General features: G+C 33.4%; 1 protein-coding gene across 1 annotated transcript in view; it reads left to right on the forward strand.

Annotated features, from left to right (window-relative positions):
* The window catches only part of LOC129219283 (cAMP-specific 3',5'-cyclic phosphodiesterase 4C-like), a 559,626-nt gene that overhangs the window by 492,185 nt on the left and 46,358 nt on the right, over positions 1-21,083 (forward strand). Inside the window, exons 5-8 of the mRNA XM_054853616.1 lie at positions 73-134; positions 17,144-17,256; positions 18,766-18,874; positions 18,950-19,164. Of these exons, the coding sequence (XP_054709591.1) occupies positions 73-134; positions 17,144-17,256; positions 18,766-18,874; positions 18,950-19,164 (499 nt within the window). The remainder of the gene's footprint in view (positions 1-72; positions 135-17,143; positions 17,257-18,765; positions 18,875-18,949; positions 19,165-21,083) is intronic.

The following is a 21,083-nucleotide window of genomic DNA, read 5'->3' on the forward strand; positions in this document are numbered from 1 at the left end:
GAAAATATGTTACATTTAAAAGCACGATTTTGTTTCTAATATTGTAGTTGACTTTTTTTTTCTTAATTTCAGGAAGAAACTATGTGGTAGTCCAGGGAATAGTGCCACAACAACGCCCAAAACTTCTCTTACGGGTGAGCTTTTAGATATATCATACAGTCAAGTGCCTATACTTGAGACAGTTTTGATCTTTAACTATTTCGTCGCTAAAAAGACGAATGAGAGTATCTCAAAGAAATCGAAAAATGAGTTATGGCCACCACAGAAATGTCCAAAGTCGATTTTATAATGTGGCCAATGGGCGTATCTTTACAATAAATAGTAAAAAGATTACAGTCTCACACTGATGGCGGTTCCCAAGCGATACAGTAAACTGGAAATCTTTAAATCGGTTTTCTGCAAAATGCTTAAAATTGAGATACACCCATTCGTCTTTCTAGCGACGATTTAAGCATATACACTGTAAAAAAATTCCGAAACGTTACTGGTTATTTCCGTGGAACGTCTCGGGATTTCAGACGTTTTCGCCTATTTCCCCGTAAAAACAAGTATTTTCACAAAAACGCTTCCTGAATCGCTACAATTTGCACGCGAGCAGATTTTTCACTGTTGTGGAAAATATTTTTAGCTACCAGTTTAAAAATTGAATGAGCGTGTTTATTAAGTGTATCGGCCTAGGGTTGCTTATGGGATGACCAGGTTGACTAAGTTCCCATGCGAGCGGAAAAAGTCAATGAATAGCTACAGCTTTGCGAGGCAGGAGTTGCAGGCAAGATATTTGCTTGGTTCCTTCTTGCATAGCTTTGGCCGTGGTCGCTCTGATTTTTATGGAGCCTTCTTGGTAAATCAGGAAGGTTCTAATCAATGACACTAATCTTAAGTTTTCTCGATTGCTCTAGAGACATGACTGGCTTTAACAGGGGAGATTTCGCATTTCTTCAGAAAGTTTCAAGGTTAATTTCAGAAAGGTTACTGACTTTTAGCAGAAAACGTTCCTGATTTTTCCAAGATATGTTACTGGAAGAAATTGGGCACATCAGCTGCCTATTATTTTTCAGGAACGTTTCTGAATCGTTTTTACAGTGTAGTGTTGATCATGTGTTTTTAATTTCAACTGCACAATAAACATTTTTTTTTTTTTTTTGCATGTCTTTGCACTTTACGAGTACAACACAATAATTTGTATCCATGTCCCTTAGAAAGAATAGTAATAAATATTAGCTGTCCATGTTGAGGCTTATCCATCATAACTTCGGAACTTTAATATTTTGAGTTTAGTTTCAAATAGAGAATATTAATAATAGTTTATTAATAGTTTGTCATAAGAAGCAAACAAGGCAGCTTTGAAAAGATTTACGTTTTTAAGAAAGCGTCCTTGCTCCTGAAAATATAGACTCATTTTACAGGCTTCTTTATTTCTTCGACTGAAATATGTTTATTGGAAAAGCATGTTCACACAAGTTTTTAAAATTAACATCTGAAATTTTATACATTTGGAGCTTTAAATATATTCCTAAAACCAAATAGGGTAACGGCACCAGGAACAGACAATGGACCAGTAACAGACAGTCTAAGTTTGGATTTTATATTAAGAATTTTAGGCGGGTGTAACTGATATTGATGTGACCTATGAATACGGTCCAACCATCTAGTGTTACAGAGTGAATTTTATGAGCCAGTTGGTATTTACAAGGCAGTGGTGGAAGGTTATGAACAACTACCATGAGGTCAACTAGTGTTTCGTGTTCATTTAAATTTAATGAGGATTTAATTCCAAACACAAAGAACTTTTGGACATTTTGAAGATAAAAAGGGAATTTTGTTCATTATTCATCCTTTACTCATCCTATCTGTTACTGAATATCATCAGATATTTTTGGTGTCTCTTAATGGGGTCGGACCTTTTTTTTTGAAATTTGAGCAAATAAAAATAGAATTAACTAATTCAGAGGATCCAGAAGCATCCAAACGTTAGATAAGATGTAGTTACATGAGAGAAAAATAGTTTGAAAAGTCTAAATGCATTAAAACGCTCTGAAAGTTGAGATAACCCGAGAGCGATGTCTTTAGCTGTCTGTTACTGGTGCCATTTCCCTAGTTCTTTAAGTAGCTGATTTTATGTTTTCCAATAATCTTTTCAACAGACTTTCATACATGCATATTTATGCATTCATTTTTTATTACTACATTGTAGTTCAACTTCACAAAAATAATATCGCTCTCATATACTATTCTGGCCTCCACTTTATAAATAGCACTCATATTTGTAACATTTTGATGAAAGTTTTTTTGTTCATCCATAGTTTCGGCATCCAGTTGTCCTTTTTTTTTTCCTTATTTTTTTAACTGGAGACTGTCTTTCAATGTTCTATACTTTGGCAATATTTAATTTGTTATGAACTTTTCCTTTGCTCTTGTTTCAATGCTATCATAATCAACAAGTATTAAATCATTTACGCTGAAATTTCTCCTAAGAGTAAAGCAATCTTTCTTCTTTTTTGGGTTTTTGACGATATGTTTGTTGACTATTTTTTTTCTCTTGGTTGATTTCAAGTATCCCTCAATTGAATTAGGTTAAGCACATGTTTAAGTTAGTTCTGTATTTAAAAACTTCCCATTGAGTTACAGTTTTTTACAAAATAAAATTTAACTGGGGTAGACTGGGGAAATGACACACCTTTGAGTGGAATTCAGCTTTTTTGCCATGAAAATAAAGAAAAATGAATGAAGAAACATTCTTAGAACTTCTCATGTTTCTTAGTTTAAAAGTGTTAATTACTGTTATGAAATGTGAAGCAAATTTTTATCAGCAGTAAATTTTTAGTAGAATGACTTTCGAAATGATAGTTTCACTAGTAAAAACATAATAATTGTTGGAAAATTTTAAACGGATATAAAGTATAAACTATATCAGTTCATATAATGGAAAAGATAATACATAAATAATGTTCAAAGCACAGCAATTAAAAAAAATAGATATATCTGTTTCACTAAGATAGGCTCACTGAACCAAAAATCTAATTTCAATAAGAAATGTTGCCTCCATTTTTCAGAGTTAGTTCTTAAATCATCTTCAGCATAAATTCTACTAGTTCTTAAAAATAATTGTGCTTGATTTTTTGCCCACTTAGAATACAGCTTATAATATATATGCAGTACAATTGAGGCACTGAAAAAGAAAGGGATGTAATTGAACTTTTTAAAGTTTCGAGTAAAACGCGTTTGAAGTTCAGATCCTTGGTACACTTTTATTGAAATTATTTTCTAAACCATACTGTAAAGAAGTACCCACCAGAGCTACTAGAATCATCTCTTGCTGAAAACAGAGGAGAGGTTCTCCTATCATTTATATCGATTACCACCATTTTTTTTAAATTTTGGCACTTACATCCCATTGCTTCTCACTGCATCAATATTGTACTACCTTTCATCTGCATACTCCACTCTTTTGAGCTTTTTTTTTTCATATGTTTTCTAACGGTTTTAAGTCTGTGGTGTGAGGTGGCCAAACTAACATGCACACCATTGTCCAGAAACCATTCAAACGAAGAATTGGCAGCATATAGGGGAAGGTTGCCGTCAATGAACCGGTTCCATGACTAGACCAGGAAAATATTTCCCGTACCAGAGTTTGTGCAGACGCGTAATCAGTTTTAGTTACTTCATTTGTCTGAAAACTGTCTACTGCAGAGTCGTCAATTAGCTAAAATTACTTCATCATACTGTTAATTGGTCGGAAAAGATTTCTACCGTTATCTTACTAATTATTAAGATTTTCATTTACAGGGTTTGTATAAAAAGTAACCGAACTCAGCTTAGAAAACATATTTATTGGCAAAATTTCTACACTTTTTCTCTAGAAATCTTCGAAGTAGTCCCCGTGGAAGTCGATAACATTTTGGTACCGGATTTAACAGTACCTGAACGCCCCCTGGAAGTCGTCAACCCGTAAAGCTTCTAGAGCCCTCGTCGTAGCAAGTTGAACAGCTTCCAGAGTCCCGAACCGAGTCCCATTTAGTACTCTCTTGACCTTGGAGAATAGGAAGAAGTCCGGTGGTGCCGTATCCGGCACACGACGCTCCTTTTGCTCGTCCGTCAAGTGTTTTGGCACCAGCTTTGCATAGATTTTCCTCATGCCCAGATCGTTCTTAACAATGTCGTGAACGGTCATCTTATCGATCCCGACCTCTTCTGCGATTGCTCAGATGCTCAGACGACAGTCAGTGTTCAACACATCACGCACTTTTTGCACATTTGGGTTCGTGTGACTGGTTGATGAACGTCAGGGGCGCTGTTCGTCGTGAACGTCATCGCGGCTCTCTCGGAAATTCTTATGCCACTGGAAGACTTGAGTTCTGGATAAAGCTTCCTCAACGTAAACCTCATTGATCATTTGAAGCGTTTCCGTAGGCGTTTTCTTGAGTTTGACACAAAATTTGATGTTAACACGGTGCTTGATGGTACCCCCATTTTCACTCCGACGAGATCACTAAACACGCACTGCTCTCTCGCACTATGCTAACCATCCACGCGTTTGGAGGCAACTGACTCAGGTCCTCTCTAACCGGTTTACAAACGTTTTACCTGGGCGTCACAAGCTCAGTCCAGTTACTTTTCATACAAACCCTGTAGTTGTAACATGCTTTGAATATCACTAATTAATTAAACGTGAACATTGACTTAAAAGAGTGCCTTTTCAAGTACAATTCCCCATACTTCATGTTTCATCTAGATTCGTCACAGCAATAACACCTATAAGAATATTCAAAATGACGCAGTTGCTATCATTGTAGCATTAGGTGTTTTCACGAATGGACCACCTAACTAAGTGATCCAATTTGTGGAAAATCGCAAATGTTGTTGTAACTTCAGCTCAATTACCTTTGAAAAATGCTCAATTGTTTTGAAATAATTATGATAATAAAAAAAATCTAAATAATTCATGAAAACTCTTATACTTCATCATAATTTCAAGCCTTTTATTTATATATATAAAATTGATTAAAAAAATTAAAACATAATAATATAGTTTCGAATACTTTTGCTGCTCCAGAAAAATAAAAAAAACTAGTAAAATGGCTAGTGGACAAGTGAGAGCATGTAATATGCTACAGTAGCTTACAGAAATAGTGGTATGGACCTTAGCGAAGTCTGCCGACAATATAGAGTCCTGAAAGCAACTTTAAACAGTCGTATGGAAGATAAAAACAGTCTTGTTGTTTTCTTGGTCACTTATTACAAATTTAGGAGATAAGCCCTCCGAAATAGGAATATGATAAGTGAATCATATTCTGAAACTAGAGAAGACGTTTTTGGAATTACTTCCAAAAAATTGGGGAGATTGGCCTTTCAAAAGGCTGAGAAAAATAACCTGCCCCACAGGTTTAATTAAGACAAAAAGTCTGTTAGTACTATATTCTCTGGTAGTTTGAGACTTAAGCTTCTGGTTTCAGTTATAAAATGGTCAATAAGTTCTCTGACATTTTAGAGATCTTGACCCGAACGAAAATTTTCAAAATAGATTTCAAAAAATCCCCAACAGCTATAAAGAGGTTGATAAGATATTAGCTGAGAACAGTGTTGCACAGGTTGGGAAAATATCAAATGGTAAACGAGGTGTAATGACAACAGCTGTCTGTTGTGTGAGTGCTGGTTTTTTTATGTTCCTCTAATCCGAAAATAAAACATTTTAGAAAATAAATCTATTTTTCTATAACTAATTGTTATCTGTAGTGTTTATTGGTCACCTGTTATAAATATTTGTTAAGTTCGGCCTTGATTTTTTCACTTTGAGAATGTGGTCCATCCATGGAAACTCTATAGTCCATCCATAGCAACCGGTAGCCATGAATAGAACACATGCTAAAATATTTATTTTTAATTTTCATTCTTTGATGTTTATATTTATCATAAAAGTGAATATTATTATTAAAAGCGAAATACAATGAGAAATTGTTCCTATAATTAACGTGAAACTTGAGTTGGATTTCCTTTCTAAAAAAATCGAAAACTGTTATGTGGTTCATTGACGGTAACCTTCCCCTACTGGAGCATTATCCTGTTCTTATGAATGAATCCTCAAAGTTCTCAGATTTTTGGAGAGAAAAAAACTTTGGGCAGTTCTTGGGAAGAATTCAAACGAATGTCTTATGCTACATCAGTTTTTCCTCCACATGTGCTTTAAAAATTTTCTAGTTCTCTATTACTCTATAACTAACGCATCTGAAAGGCATACATTTTTCTCTGCTCAACTTATGAAAGATTCTAAAGGCGACATGTTTCGCTTACTTAAAATCTGCAGTTGAAATCCGTTCCCAAAAGAAAAAAAACCAGCGTGCGTAATCCCACGACTCAGCTCTGGTATCAAAAGAAATTCGGAGCAAACGTGTTGATGGAAACGATTGTAAAACCGAATCTATCTTTTTGAAACCCCTGAAAAGGGAAATTTGAAATCACATAAAAATGAACGTCTTGTTAAAGATTCATTCCAATGGGAGTTCCAATTACACAGGCCTACATGTTTTTTATGTGTTTTGAGTTTAATAAGTGTGCTTAGCTAATACGAGTACGCTGATTCTGAATATGAATTTGGTTTGAGTTCATCACGTCAAGATTTTCACAAAAAAGTATCTTATTGATATTTCCTAAATTGCAATAAATTATTTCTCTAAAATGTCCTACCGCCAAGAAAACCAAATAACGGCCTAAACAAAACCAAATATCCTCCTCCAAGAAAGACGAAAGAAAATAAACACGCGACTAAGGACAGTTTACATGACAGAACAAGTTGGGTTTTTCACCCCTGTGTATCTCAGCCCCATGAAGACCCCCGGGTTTTACAAAAATAATTTTAATTTTGATCATTATTTCAACATTGTTCAAACTACTGCTTTGCTACCTTTACTTCACACACTGTAAAAAAAATCCGAAACGTTACTGGGTATTTCCATGTCACGTTTCGGGATTTTAATGGTTTTTATCCACTTCCTGGAAAAATTAAGTATTCTTGGCAAAAAGTTTCCTGAATTGCTACAAGTCGCAAGAATGCATACTTTTTACTGTTGTGAAAAATATTTTTAGCTCCCAGTTTAAAGATTAACTGCGCGTATTTATAAAGTGTATCGACTCTATTTCAAGAACGGCATGTCCATGCTAATTAAGCTCCCAAAGGGAGTGAAAAAGTGTGGACTGCATTGCTTTGCAAGATTTGCAGGCAAGTAAAATTCTCGTTACTTACTTGCAATTCTGGCATAGCTTTGGCCATGTTTGCCATATACGCTCTTTTAACTTCCTCGATAAATCAGAATAATGTCAAGATATTATTTCCACAGACACGAGTGGTTTTAAACGGGAAGATTTCTGAATTTTTCAGGAGGCTTCCGGGATAATATCAAGAAGGTTACTGAATTTTAGCGGAAAAAGTTCCTGGAATTTGCAAGATGTGTTACTGGCAGATATTGGGCACATCAGCTACCCATTATTTCCCAGGAACGTTTCTGACACGTTTTTACAGTGCAGAGCTATATATAATTTTTAATTATGCATTTATTTTAACTCAAATTTATCGTAAAATATGTCAAAACTGAAGAAAAAATGAATTTGAAAACAGTTTAATATTTCAAGAAACATCACCAAAATTATTTTCCCCTGAAACATGATCATTTAAGAAGGCAGTAGATACTTTCATGCAGTATTCAGTAAATTACCGCCCAATAGCCAGGGCTAAAGCAGAAATACATGAAATACACCGCCAGCTCAGTCATTTCCAGTCGAGGACTGCAGTTTCGTGCTTATTAGCACTCATGAGCCCGGCATAGGAAGTCACTTTCCTATGCCGGGCTGATGAGTGCTAATAAGCACGAAACTGCAGTCCTCGGCTGGAAATGACTGAGCTGGCGGTGTATTTCATGAATTTCATGCAGGTTTATCATATTTTGAAAAAAGTGCTCTTTTTAATTCAAAAATACATTTAGTAGTAACATTTTTTTTTATTATTTATTTTATTTATTTATTTATTTATTTATTTATTTTTTTTTTTTTTTAAACCCTTGACAACGTTTTAAGACAAGGAAACAGCGTAAACCATAAACATGAATTATACCATGCATTTCAAATCCTTCGACACGAGAAGTTGGAAATAAAATTTTTAACTGGCGCGCCCATGTTAAGGTTCCACGTTATGATAATTTGCGTCCACGTTATGATGTTTTGATCGGTAAAATGTTCTTACAATTGGAATAGAAAAAGAACAAAATCGAATTTGCGAAAAATCGCTTCGAGGTGCACACTTCCATGCTACAAACTAATTTTGTGCCAAATTTCATGAAAATCGGCCGAACGGTTTAGGCGCTATGCGCGTCACAGAGATCCAGATATCCAGACAAAGAACTTTCAGCTTTATTACTAGTAAAAATTTAACTTTTCGGCTTTGCAACCTTGCCTTGATCTGCTGTTAAAAAAGATTCCCTATAAGTTTATTAAAACATTTTTTTCCAGCAATGAAAGAACATTGTAAAAACGATTCGGAAACGTTCCTGGAAAATAATGGGCAGCTGATGTGCCCAATTTCTTCCAGTAACTTATCTTGGAAAAGTCAGGAACGCTTTCCGCTAAAAGTCAGTAACCTTTGAAATTAACCTTAAAACTGTATGCAGACGTGCGAAATCTGCCGTGTTAAAGCCAGGGATGTCTCTTGAACTTTCTAGAAAAATTAAGTCGGTTTAGTGTAATTGATTAGAACCTTCCTACTTTAAAAAGAAGGCTCCATAAAAATCAGAGCGACCACGGCCAAGGGCTGTGCAAGAGGGAACCAAGCATATCTCTTGCCTGAAATTCCTGCCTTGCAGGGCTATAGCTATCCATTGACATTTTCCCTCTCATTGGAAGCTTAGTCAATCTCGACAGGCCGTAGGCAACCTTAGGCCGATACACTTAATAAACACGCTCATTCAATCTTTAAACTGGTTGCTAAAAATATTTTCCACATTAGTGAAAAGTCTGCACGCGTGCAACTTGTAGCGTTTCAGGAAACGTTTTTGTAATGATACTTGTTTTTACGGGGAAATAGGTGAAAACGTGTGAAATCCCGAGACGTTCCACGGAAATAACCAGTAACGTTTCGGAATTTTTTTACAGTGAACAAAATGTTTGAAAGTAATTGAAATAGATACGTTTTGCTTATTTTGATTTCCTAAAAAGAATGTATGTTAATTAATTGGAACATCCATAAGCAGTTTTAATTTTTAATACTTTAGAAATTTGGTTGAAGATTTTAACTGTACGATTAATATAGTTATAATCTTCAATTTATTGCTGAAGTAAATGTTTTAATATGCTGAAAATTTTGAGCAACCCCACGTTACCGAGATAGTAGGGTTTTTCCAAGTGAGCTCAAGTGAAAAAACCCGCGTGGGTTATTTCGAGCTGAGCAAGGTTTGGTGAACCCTGTTCATGAATGAACTAAAATACATTCAATAAATAAAATAAGTATTTTAAATTACTTACAACTTTCAAATAATGTACGGCTTTGATATGTATACTGCATATACGAGTATATGGAAAGAGATATTTTCAAAAGAAAATAAAACAACATGTTAGCAACTTTTTAAAAAATATCATAGGTCTAAAAATTGCTAGGAGGAAATTTTTTGAAGTACTTGCTTCTCTTTTTCCATTCAGTCTGATTACTAATTTTTAGATCATAAAAAGTTTATTTTAATAAAATCTTTTTATATAAGTCTATTTGAAAAATATCTCAAAGTTTCAATGAATTTCACCCTTTAAGTCTGTTTGCGGTATTAAACTTGCAGATTGATTTTAGGGGCCATTTCACAGTATTTTGTCCAAATGTAGAATCCACAACATACTTTTTTTGCCATAGCTATTCAATTTGCTGATCAAACAGCAAATAAAATAGTTTATGGCAAAAACAAATGTCATGTTGCGGACTCAACATTTGGACAAAATACTGTGAAAACCCCCTTAGATTTTTTTTTTTTTTTTTGATTAAAACCTTTACTTTCCTATTCCCTCTTCTTTTTCTCTCAGTAAAATGCAAGTAGGAGAATATGGGGCAAAGGGAAACAGTTGAGATGACTGAGCTTTTACAAAATGAACAGATTGAAAATTTGTTTTGAAAATTTCAGTACATAATGAAAGAACATTGCATTTTATGATAAAACTGTCATTGAAACAGTATTTTTTTTATTATTTTTTTTGACAGTAAATTTGTGTTTTTAAAAGAAAAATGGAAAATTTTCACTTTATTTTTTCAGTTGGGAAAGTGAAAAATAAAATATTTTCTTAATGAATCATTTTCTATTCGATTATAAAAAATATTTTTGATCAAATAACTCAGTAAATAAAAGTTGGGATTAATAAATGAAAAGATAAGGAAACAACAAGCGAATAATTAAATAGATTAAATAATTAAAATATGAAGAAAAAGAAATAAGTAAAAGAATAAATGAATATAAAAATATGTGAATAATTGAATAAATAATTCAATTGCTAAATGAAAGAATTCAAATGAATTAATTTACAAAGGAATACGTAATTGATTGATTGAGCGACTGAACGAAATAAGCTATTTCTTTTTGCCCCTATTCTCTTTGCTCAGCATGTACTTGCCTAATTTTAAAAAATATTTTAAATACAAATAAGCTTAATATTAACTAAATAAATATTGCACAGAATATAAGAAGGTCTCAATAAATGTGTTAAATGTTAATAAGAACATTTAACAAGTTGACGGAAAAAATAAATTTTAAAAACAAAAAAAAATTAAATGATTTTTAAACAAAAATTGAATGAAAAAATGCATTTTATTGTAACAAAAATAGTTTTTTTTTTTACTTGCTACAAAGTATCAATGTATAAGTATCAATTTTTAAAAATTGCCTGTATTCTTTTATGTTTTTATCTCCGGCGGGTTTTTTTTCTGACTATAGTAGACAATATGAGCTACTACATAATTAAAATATTATCAGATAGGTGACGGTGAAAGCAGAGTAAATATTTCACCATTTCACTTTGTCCTGCTATTTCAATTTACCCCACATTCCCCTACGTTTCTTAGACCTCAGAAACAACTCATATGAATTATATTTTTATATCCGTTACTAAATAAAAATCAGAATGACATATTCACACAAAAATGAATTCATAAACAGATAAAAGTCAATGAAAAATTTAGTTATTAACTATCCTTTATTTTACATGATACATTTTTACACATATTTTAGGATCAACCAAAAAGGAAATTTAAAGATGATATCTGTCTCGTTTATGGCTTTGATTGCCTAAAACTAATATGGAAATAAATAGACAAAATTCCCAACTCTAATAATATAATAAGTGCATAAACAATCGGAAGAACAGTCAGAAATTATTTAACTTAAGCATTCATGACACAACTTAATATGTTAATATAGTTATGACAATTATAAAGTTATGACACACTTTTTAATGACACAACTTAAACTAAATAAGTTAAACACAAAATTTTTATCCACAAAAAGAATAGTAAAACCCTTGATAAGTAAATTAAATTAGGAACCCAATATTTTTGTTATTTCTGAGGAAAAGTATTTTAAAAAGGCAATACATCTTTTTTTTTTAATCGAAAGACAATTTGTGACATGTGATTGGAATTTCATACTTGGTATATGAGAAAATGGTATAATGCTGTTTAAAGAAGTTTTTTAAGTCAATCATATTGATAAATTGCTAAATATTGATCAAGTATGGAAGGGGGAAAAAGAAAAAACATGAAAAAGGTTCGAGTTTTTTAGTTCTGATCACCGAAATCTATACTAATATTATAAAGAGAGAGAGCGGATTTTTGTGTGTTTATATGTTCGAGGTAATCTCCGGAACCACTGCAACTATTTGAAAAGATCTTTCACTATATGAAATATATGAAAGGTGCATTCTCACTGAGTGAAATACGCTATAAGTTATGCATATATATTAGTGTGGAGTGAAAGTATAGGCAAAAAAAATTTTTTTCGAAATTCAACTTCTAATAGCGCGGAAAAGTTGTGGTTTGGTTCCACAAAGAAAGGGCTAAAATATTTTTGCTCTACCTTTCCATCTTGAGGGTCCGCTTTGACCTTGAAGTTTACAAAATTTACACTTTTTTTCCTAAAATTCCACTTTTAATGCAAGTAATTTTTATTTTAGATGCTCAATTTTTGGTGGAGGGAAAGAATCGTGACTGGGTATCATAAAGAATAGGGAAAAATTATTTAAATTTTACTTTTTAGTTCTGTGGGTCGCTTTGACCTTGAATTTCAAAACTTGCTTTTGTTTAGTAGTGAATTAATCGCAACTTTGTTTTTTCTGTACTTAATTTAATAAGTTAAAAAATTGTTATTTAATACTATAAACTTAGAATTCATATATTTATATCCTAGATTTCATTTTAAATATCTGCTTTTACTTTTTTTTTCTTGAAATATCTTACTTTCTTAACTACGGTTTTTATAAGTACTTTCTCTTTTCCGTAAATCAACTGTAAATGTGATGAAAGAATTCTAATATCACTATATGAGGGAAAACACTTTTATCTTGCCTATTTATTTACTTCAAGGGAGGCCCTTGAAAGCCTTTACTTTTAGTCTCTGCGTATAGGGGTACTTCACCTCCCTCTCATTCTTAGCTTGAGGAACGAATTCGTCCAAAGCCATGTGGCACCTGTTTCGCATGTCATCTGAGAAAAATAAGCAATCACATTGCTTAGCTGAGATTATGCCTTGCCTACATAGTCGAACATTTGTTTTTCTCGAATGAGTGTATGTGAGCAATTGAGTGTCGATTTGTTAGTCGAGTTGTAAGGAAAATGGCGACTAGTAGCAAAATTAAAACGAGAACTAAATTAAAGTGTCCTGTGTTTGGAATACCCAAAGAGTTGAGTAAGCTAGTTTTGCCCACGTATGAAGACATAATACTATTTACATATTAGGAACCATTTAAAGACAGATGAAATAACGAAAGAACCCACGGTAGCTGAAGTCTCAGAGGCAGTAGCTTTACAAATCGAAGAACTGTGGAGGAAATCATTACCTATAGTTACTCACACTCGTGTTCTTCAACTCATTCGTTCATACGATACCAAGAACAAAGAATTATTAAAATCTATACGGAAACATAAAAATGAACGTCATCTGGTCAAAATAAAAGCATTCGCTGAGGATGCAAAACAAAAATTGTTTGATATCTCGTCTTGTAAATGTAAATTTTCCTCTTGTAATTGTGAAAAGTCCCGCAAAGTTCCTGTGGAAGAACAGGGGTTTCTTCATGACCAGAGAATTGTTAGAAAAATGATCATGAGCACTGTTGACTTAACTGCAACAAAAAGACTTCGACGGAAGGCAGAGAGAAAATCAAAAGACAATGCTCGCCTTTCTAAAGTTGCAAAACAAACTGTAAATGAAACACCTATGATTTAAGAATCAACTTCAAGTTCATCAGAAATAGACATAAATGACGAAATTTTCCAGGCTTCTACTTCAAATTTTAGAGCAAAAGTGAAGGAGACACAATGTTCCACGAAGCTGCCACCCAACTCTCAACAAATGCGAGTTCCTTTACCAACATTGGCTAGGGAATGTGACCGATACGGTGTTTCAGATAGAGCTGCGGCATCAATAGCAAGTGCTGTGCTTCAAGATGTGGGTTTGATTACAGAACAAGATTCTTCATGCTTGATTGATCGCAGCAAAATCATTCGAGAGAAACAGAAGAAAAGGAGAAAGGTACTGGTACAAGAGACGGAAACTTCGAGAAGTCTTCGAGCTTTGTATTTCGATAGCAGAAAGGATAAAATGTTACAACTTACAAGCTTAGATGGCAAAAAATACCGTAAAACAGTAGTTGAAGAGTATGTTACTTTGCTTCAAGAACCTGGATCTAAGTACCTTAGCCATGTGATTCCAGCCAGTGGCACAGCGATAAACATCACCAGAAGTATAACTGACTATATAACAAGCAATAACATTTTAGTTGATAATTGTGTAGCTGTTGGATGTGATGGAACCAATGTAAATACTGGAAGAGAGGGAGGTGTAATACGGCTTCTCGAAGTTCATTTCAAGAAACCGTTGCAATAGTTAGTATGCCAACTTCATTCTAACGAACTTCCCTTACGACATCTTTTGAAACACTTAGATGGTGAAACAGAAGGTCCACGCGCATTCTGTGGAATCATTGGTAAGGCATTAGATGGATGTAAACAGTTGTCAGTTGTAATGTTTCAACCGATTCAGGTTAATCTTCCGAATATAAACAGAAATGAAATGAGCACTGATCAACAGTACTTATTTGATGCTTGTAAAGCTGTAGCTAGCGGTCAGTGCTCTGAAAATTTGTCTAAACGAGAACTTGGAACATTAGTACACTCACGGTGGTTAACGACGGCAAATAGAATTTTACGGCTGTACATGACAACTGACAGTTCGCCGCAGAACTTATACACATTAGCAGAATATGTTATGAAAGGGTATGCACCAATGTGGTTTACCATAAAGATTAACCACTCTTGCAAAGATGGTTCTAAAAACCTCTTTGAAACAATAAAAAAATCACGTTATCTCTCTTCTGAATTAAAAGCTGTAATCGATCCTGTAATTCAGCTCAATGGTTACTTTGGGAATCCGGAAAACATATTGATAGCGATGATCACAGATGATCGACACTGTGTCAGAGAACTTGGTTTGCGTCGAATTATGAATGCAAGATCTATGACACCGATTGGATTGCGAAAATTTACAATTCCAGAGTTTAATTTTGATGCTGAAGACTACCATGAACTCATCGATTGGCAAAATTGGGAACACACGGAGCCGCCACTTACAAGTGGAATTCTAGATAAGGATTTGAAAGAAATAGTGCTTGATGGCGTACCTTCTGAATTGTTTGATTTCCATAGCCTCCCATGTCACACTCAAGCAGTGGAACGATGCGTTAAATTAGTCACAGAAGCATCGTCTACGGTTTGTGGTGTAAGCAAGAGAGAAGGATTAATTAGAGAAAGATTAGAATTCAGAAAACTTATGCCGCAATAAAACACTAAGTCTGAATATTGTCAGTCATAAAACTGATCTCCAAGTCAACTTTTCCGCCAAACTATGCGTCATTGTTTGTAGTGTGCTGCGGATTATAGTTTGAATTTGAAGGAACAACAATTTGAAAATTCATTGAGTAACTTCTTTAGTTTGCTGTGCTTTAGTTTAGTTTTGCTGTGTAATTTCAGTGACTGTAAAAAATTGGATTGATAATTTCATACTTTTATGTTTAAATTTTGTAATCTGTCATATGTAAAAATCACATTTTGGTGCAAAGTCACATTTGTCAAGCACAGAATCTTTTACTTCAAAAATGCTCTTACTTGTTAGTTTTTTATAATTTTTAGTCTTATATAAATAATAATTGATGCATATTAAAGTTAATATTTTTAAAAGAATAACTTTTAATACATTTTTCTCAGTAAGCTAAGTATTGTAATGTTACTTAATTTTAACTCGATATTGGGTGATTTTAAGGTATATGTTATTTAGTATATTTTATTATTTAAATATTTGAGTTTGGTATGCAATTTACACAAACGGTCAACTTTGAAGTGATTTTTCATCATATTGGAAAAATTTTGGCTTTAATAGAATCATTAGAATTTGTATCAGTTTTGATGCAATAATGGTCAATTTCAAGGTCCGAGTTGACCCTCAAAATATTTTTTGTAATAAAAATGCTTTTGCATGACAAAATATCTATACAAGAGGAAACTTTTCAGCACTATTACTTAGCTTTAATCAAATTTTGATTTTTTATGAAACTATTACAACTTTTGTCAGTTTAGATGAAATAATGATCAATTTCAAGCTGGCGGACCCTCAAGATATTATTTGTCATAAAACTGTTTTTGCATGACAAAATATCTATACAAAAGGCAACTTTTCCGCGCTACTGCTTAGCTTTTAAAAAATTTTGATTTTTGAGGAAATTTTTATAACTTTTGTCAGTTTTGATGCAATAATGGTCAATTTCAAAGCAAAAGCGGACCCTCAAGATATTTTTTGTTTTAAAAATGCTTTTCCATGACTAAATATCTGTACAAAACACAACTTTTCCGCACTATTACTTAGCTTTTATCCAATTTTAATTTTTTCACTCCACCCTAATATATATATTCATACTATTTTTTTAAACCAATAGTTTGTCTTCGCTACCAGTTTCTGTTTCGTACTGTTTTGTTTTTATAAACGTAAAAACAAACTCTGATCACCTCGCAATCGCAATCACAGAATGGTAGGAGGATCTCCTCCAACTGTAAGCTGAGGGATGGGAACGCGGGAAAGAAAAAAAATTCACGATGCCAGCATGAGATCCGCCAAAAGCTTTACATGAATTTGAGGTGCAGAAGGTAAGGTATATATAGCATACAATTAGCCTAGGTTATTGAAAACCATGTAGAGTCACAGAATGTTTCTGCTTCGAAATATAATTAAATGAAAAAAATAAGATTTGCTTCGAGCTAATTAGTTTTTAAATTCAGGTAGTGAAGACAGACAATAATAATCCGTTTCTTGTAAAGTTGTAATTTTTATGCATTTTGGGCTATCCTTTAAGATTTATGATTCATACTAAAATCGAAATGAGAAACATCTGCTAATGAATTCAATCAAATGCATTTAGTTTAGAAAAACTGATGTGTGGCTCACATCACAACTCAGTTCAATAGGCGCCATAGGCAGCTCTTTGATACTAGTGGACGATAAATTTAGTAGCAATATAAAATTGAACAAGAAAGAACGAAATATATATATATATATATATATATATATATATATATATATATATATATATATATATATATATATATATATATACACAGTGGCCGATGCTTATATGAATCACGTTTGTTCTCAAATGTTTCGATCCCATAAAGCGGTTAATTTAATAAAACTGGATTTTCTTCTGCTTTGACGATTTGATTCATTAAAGCGTTTGCTTCAATTGATTCATGTATATATATATATATATATATATATATATATATATATATATATATATATATATATATATATATATATATATATATATACGTAAAATATTGTGAAACACAGCAGAATAATTTTCATTTCAGAAGAAGAAGAGGAAAGGTTGGCGTGTGAAACGCTCGATGAATTGGATTGGTGCTTGGAACAACTGGAAACGATTCAAGCTCATCGGTCCGTTGGTGATATGGCCTTTAGTAAAGTAAGCCAAATTTACATTATTTCATAATTACGCTTTCCCTCACCTTTTATGTTGAACTGTTGATTTGAAACCATAAACTAGACCAACATTTTACAGAAAGTAAAGCAACAGATTTAAATCAGTCGTAGTCTTACTAAATTAACCACTTGGAGAATTTGAGGTGATTTAATTATACTTTCCAGGCAATCTTTGAAACAAAGCGGTTGGAGTGAAGTTATGATCAAAATGCTATGCTCACATTGTTTGAATTTAATGTAAGCACGATTTGCGGTCTGTATTAAAATGGTATCGCGGTATGCAGAAAAAAAAGAAGAATTAAATGGTTTACTAAAACGCTCCTTTTACAATAAAAGCAATGCATATTTGTGTTTGGGTATAGTACTGAGTTATCTTAAATGATTCATTGTGTTTTGAAACCTTGTGTATTGAGAACTATTCGACCAAGAAAGACGGGTGGCATAATGTGATTCCTCCTGTCGGACTATGTGAAGGACAGAGTTTAAGTTCGCCCAATACTATCCACTAAGGAAGAACAGCAAATACTATCAGTTTTGCTATAACAAACATGACGGAAACAAGCTACTGAACGTCTGAGAACTGTATTGCTTAAAGGATATATGCCAGGATACCAAGGGCACCACAAACAATGAACAAGTGTAGTCTGTACCGGAAATTGCTCAGTGTATTATTCTTTTCTTGTATCATCCCTCTTTGTACGTCGTATGATCGTACATGAAGTCATTTCAAACCCAATGAACCATTTAGGCCAATCCCGTATAAAATTATGTGCTGATCCCTGTGTATTCGATATTTATAACAAGGATCGATGAGAGTCCATGTTAGACTAGTCGAAAACTAGGAGCCACAGCTCGGCCCTTGAGGGGGCCAGCATCGGAATTGGAATAGCGTAAGTTATACGTGGGGAGGGGCCTGGCGACCAGACTGACAAGGAGCTCGGCTTAGCTCTCGGCAACCCTGTTTATAATCTTTAATGGGTGAGGGGTATTCAGTTTTCTCGATGGGAATGTGTATATTAGGAATTATGTTCATTCTATACTTATCACCTTCATTGTCTGCTGCTTCACACTCTGCGTATTTGGATATAAGTAAATAATTATACGCAATCAGTTTTAATGTTGTGCGAAAAATCAATTTTTCGAAAATTGTAAAGGAAATATTTTTTCCGGTACCGTTAACATGAAAATAAATATTAATTAAGAGCTACTTCTAAAACGCTCGAAACAAAGTGTTAATATCTAAGGTTTCCATTTAAACCAATGTTGATGCTAAAAATGTCTTTAGTATAAATACTTTCATGTATGTCATAAGAAATGAGGCACTGAGAAATTGTTTGTCCAAGGCTTAAAATTGTTTCCTGCGCCTAAGATTTCATAACTTTTCTTGGTTTCTGAGTATATTACAGTTTGTTTTAACGGTATTAGATTGAAGAAAATAAGTATTATTTTATGTAAAATTAGCTAATATGGCATTGTTTTTGTTTCATTTCAGTTTAAAAAAATGCTGAACAAGGAGCTAAGTCATTTTTCATCAGAATCCAAATCTGGCAGTCAAATATCAGATTATATTTGTAGTACTTTCTTAGGTAAGGAACCAAATGGTGAGTGGGTGTTGGTTATTTCGCTGGATTTCTTTCATTTTGAATGAATATTGACAACTCTTTCAATTCATTCAGATAAGAAGCAAGAGTTCGACCTCGATACTTTGAAAGAGGAAGAGGAAGAAGAAACCGAAGAAATTCAAATCGCACCTCTTCCGAAGTCAAAGGGTAAAGCTGGAAGAGCCATGTCCAGAATTTCTGGCATAAAGAAAACAGTTTGTCATAGTAATAGCTTTAGCGTATTGCCCAAGTATGGAGTAGAAACTGCTAGGGAAGAAGAATTGGGATGCGTAAGTTTGTTTTATCTGGGGGGTGGTTTTTCACTACAAACTATATCAGATTATGGTGGTGGTTCACGATTTTGGTGATGATGTTCACGATTTCAACAAATGGTACTTATTGGTAACACGAAAGTTGAAGACTTAACATGGTGGGTTTTGGTTAAGCAAAGAATAATTGGTGAATGGAACGTGAAAAAATGTAGAATGAATCAATAATAAATATATAAATAAAAAGAAAACATTCATTATGCTGCAATATGACGTCAGGAGCGGATTCAGAGTTTTTCTCATTGAGCACTATATGTTTGAAATGGAAAGTTTCTTCAGATTAATGGAGTACGTGTGCACTTTCTTTGGAATGCAAATTCTGGGGAAAAAATTACATATATGTTTTTTCAACTAAAAAGCCTCTTTTTTCATTTTACAGCGAAAAACTTTAGTTTGTTTTATTAGTTGAGAGTGTCTTAAGGTCGGCATTTTAAAACCTAATTTTTTCATGAAAAATATAACTCTGCTTTTGAAAGGTCAACGTAAGGACATGGATCCGTTTATGACAATACTTCTAATTATTGTGATTGATTATTATAACATTAAGTGTAGTGTATGATGTTATGAGTATGATATTTTCCTAAACCAAAAACATTCCCCTTGGGTTTCGAATGTTATATATATGTTGGAATACAAGTCCGAAATCGGAAAATGTCTGTAAAAAATGCTCACTTCGGGAATTGATCACTTACAAAAGGGCAAAGTCCGAAACGGTGATTTATTTCGGAGTCTGAACACTTGAATTTGATCAATTTGCTATGCGGCAAATAAGTAGTGATCTAAGTCCGATTTCACACCTCGAGGATGGGCGAAACATCCACACATCAGTATGATGATGAGCAACCACAAAATATTTTTGTCGCACTGGCGAAATTTTTTCAAGCTCATATGGATTTGTGTCTCGAACAAATAAAATACACGGAAAAGGAACGACAGCAGAAACACTGTAATGCCTCGAAAAGTACTTCAGCTATATCTTTCTCTCTGTGAACAGTATTACTTGCGAAAATACGGCAAAAACAAGGCAATCACTGTAAAACCAATTCTTACAAACGTATACCGAAAACGCGGACAGGTTGACCTCATTGACGTGAAGCCAAAGCCTGATCGCGAAGTAACAGCATTTTTTATAATTATTTTATTTTATGATATTTAACTTATACTTGTTTTATTCATTTTGTTTAATCAAATATTTTCAATCAAAAACGATCGTTTCCTGTATTTTTTCTGGCTTATTTATCCATGTGAAAATGTTTCAGCCTTACTCCAAATGTAAAATCGGACTTGGACCACTACAGATTTACTGCATTCGAATTAGCCTAATTCAAGTGCTCAGACTCCGAAATAATTCATCGTTTCGGACTCAACGCTTTTGCCAGTGATCAATTTGCAATGTGAGCATTGTTTTCGGACATTGTCCAATTTTGGACTTTGGTTCCATCATTCACACACATATCATCACCTGTTTCGATTTCACAAAGGAAAACACTTCCAGTAGTTCCGAAATAAACGTGCTTTCTTTTCATTTTAAGTTTATCCTACACCAATTCCCTTTTCTTTAAATTAAATTTGTTGTTATAAACATTCTAAATGCAGACATGAAGTTTTGTTCCCTTTATTACTTTAAACCTTAAACAATTAGACTGATAAAATATATAAATTATCATATTCAACTTTAACCTTACAGTTTGAGGTATTTATATGCCCATTAAAACGTGACTGATATAATTAAAAGATCGCTTTTTCGTGGAACTCAACTCTAATCCGTTTTATTTTAAGCAAAGCTAACGAGGAAATAAATCTTTGTAATAAACACTGAATACATGTTTTGTAAGAGTGAATAACTGCCTTTTCTCTTTAAACTCTTAAGCGACACAAAA

This window comes from Uloborus diversus, chromosome 3 (genome assembly GCF_026930045.1).
Source record: "Uloborus diversus isolate 005 chromosome 3, Udiv.v.3.1, whole genome shotgun sequence".
Lineage (NCBI taxonomy): Eukaryota > Metazoa > Arthropoda > Arachnida > Araneae > Uloboridae > Uloborus > Uloborus diversus.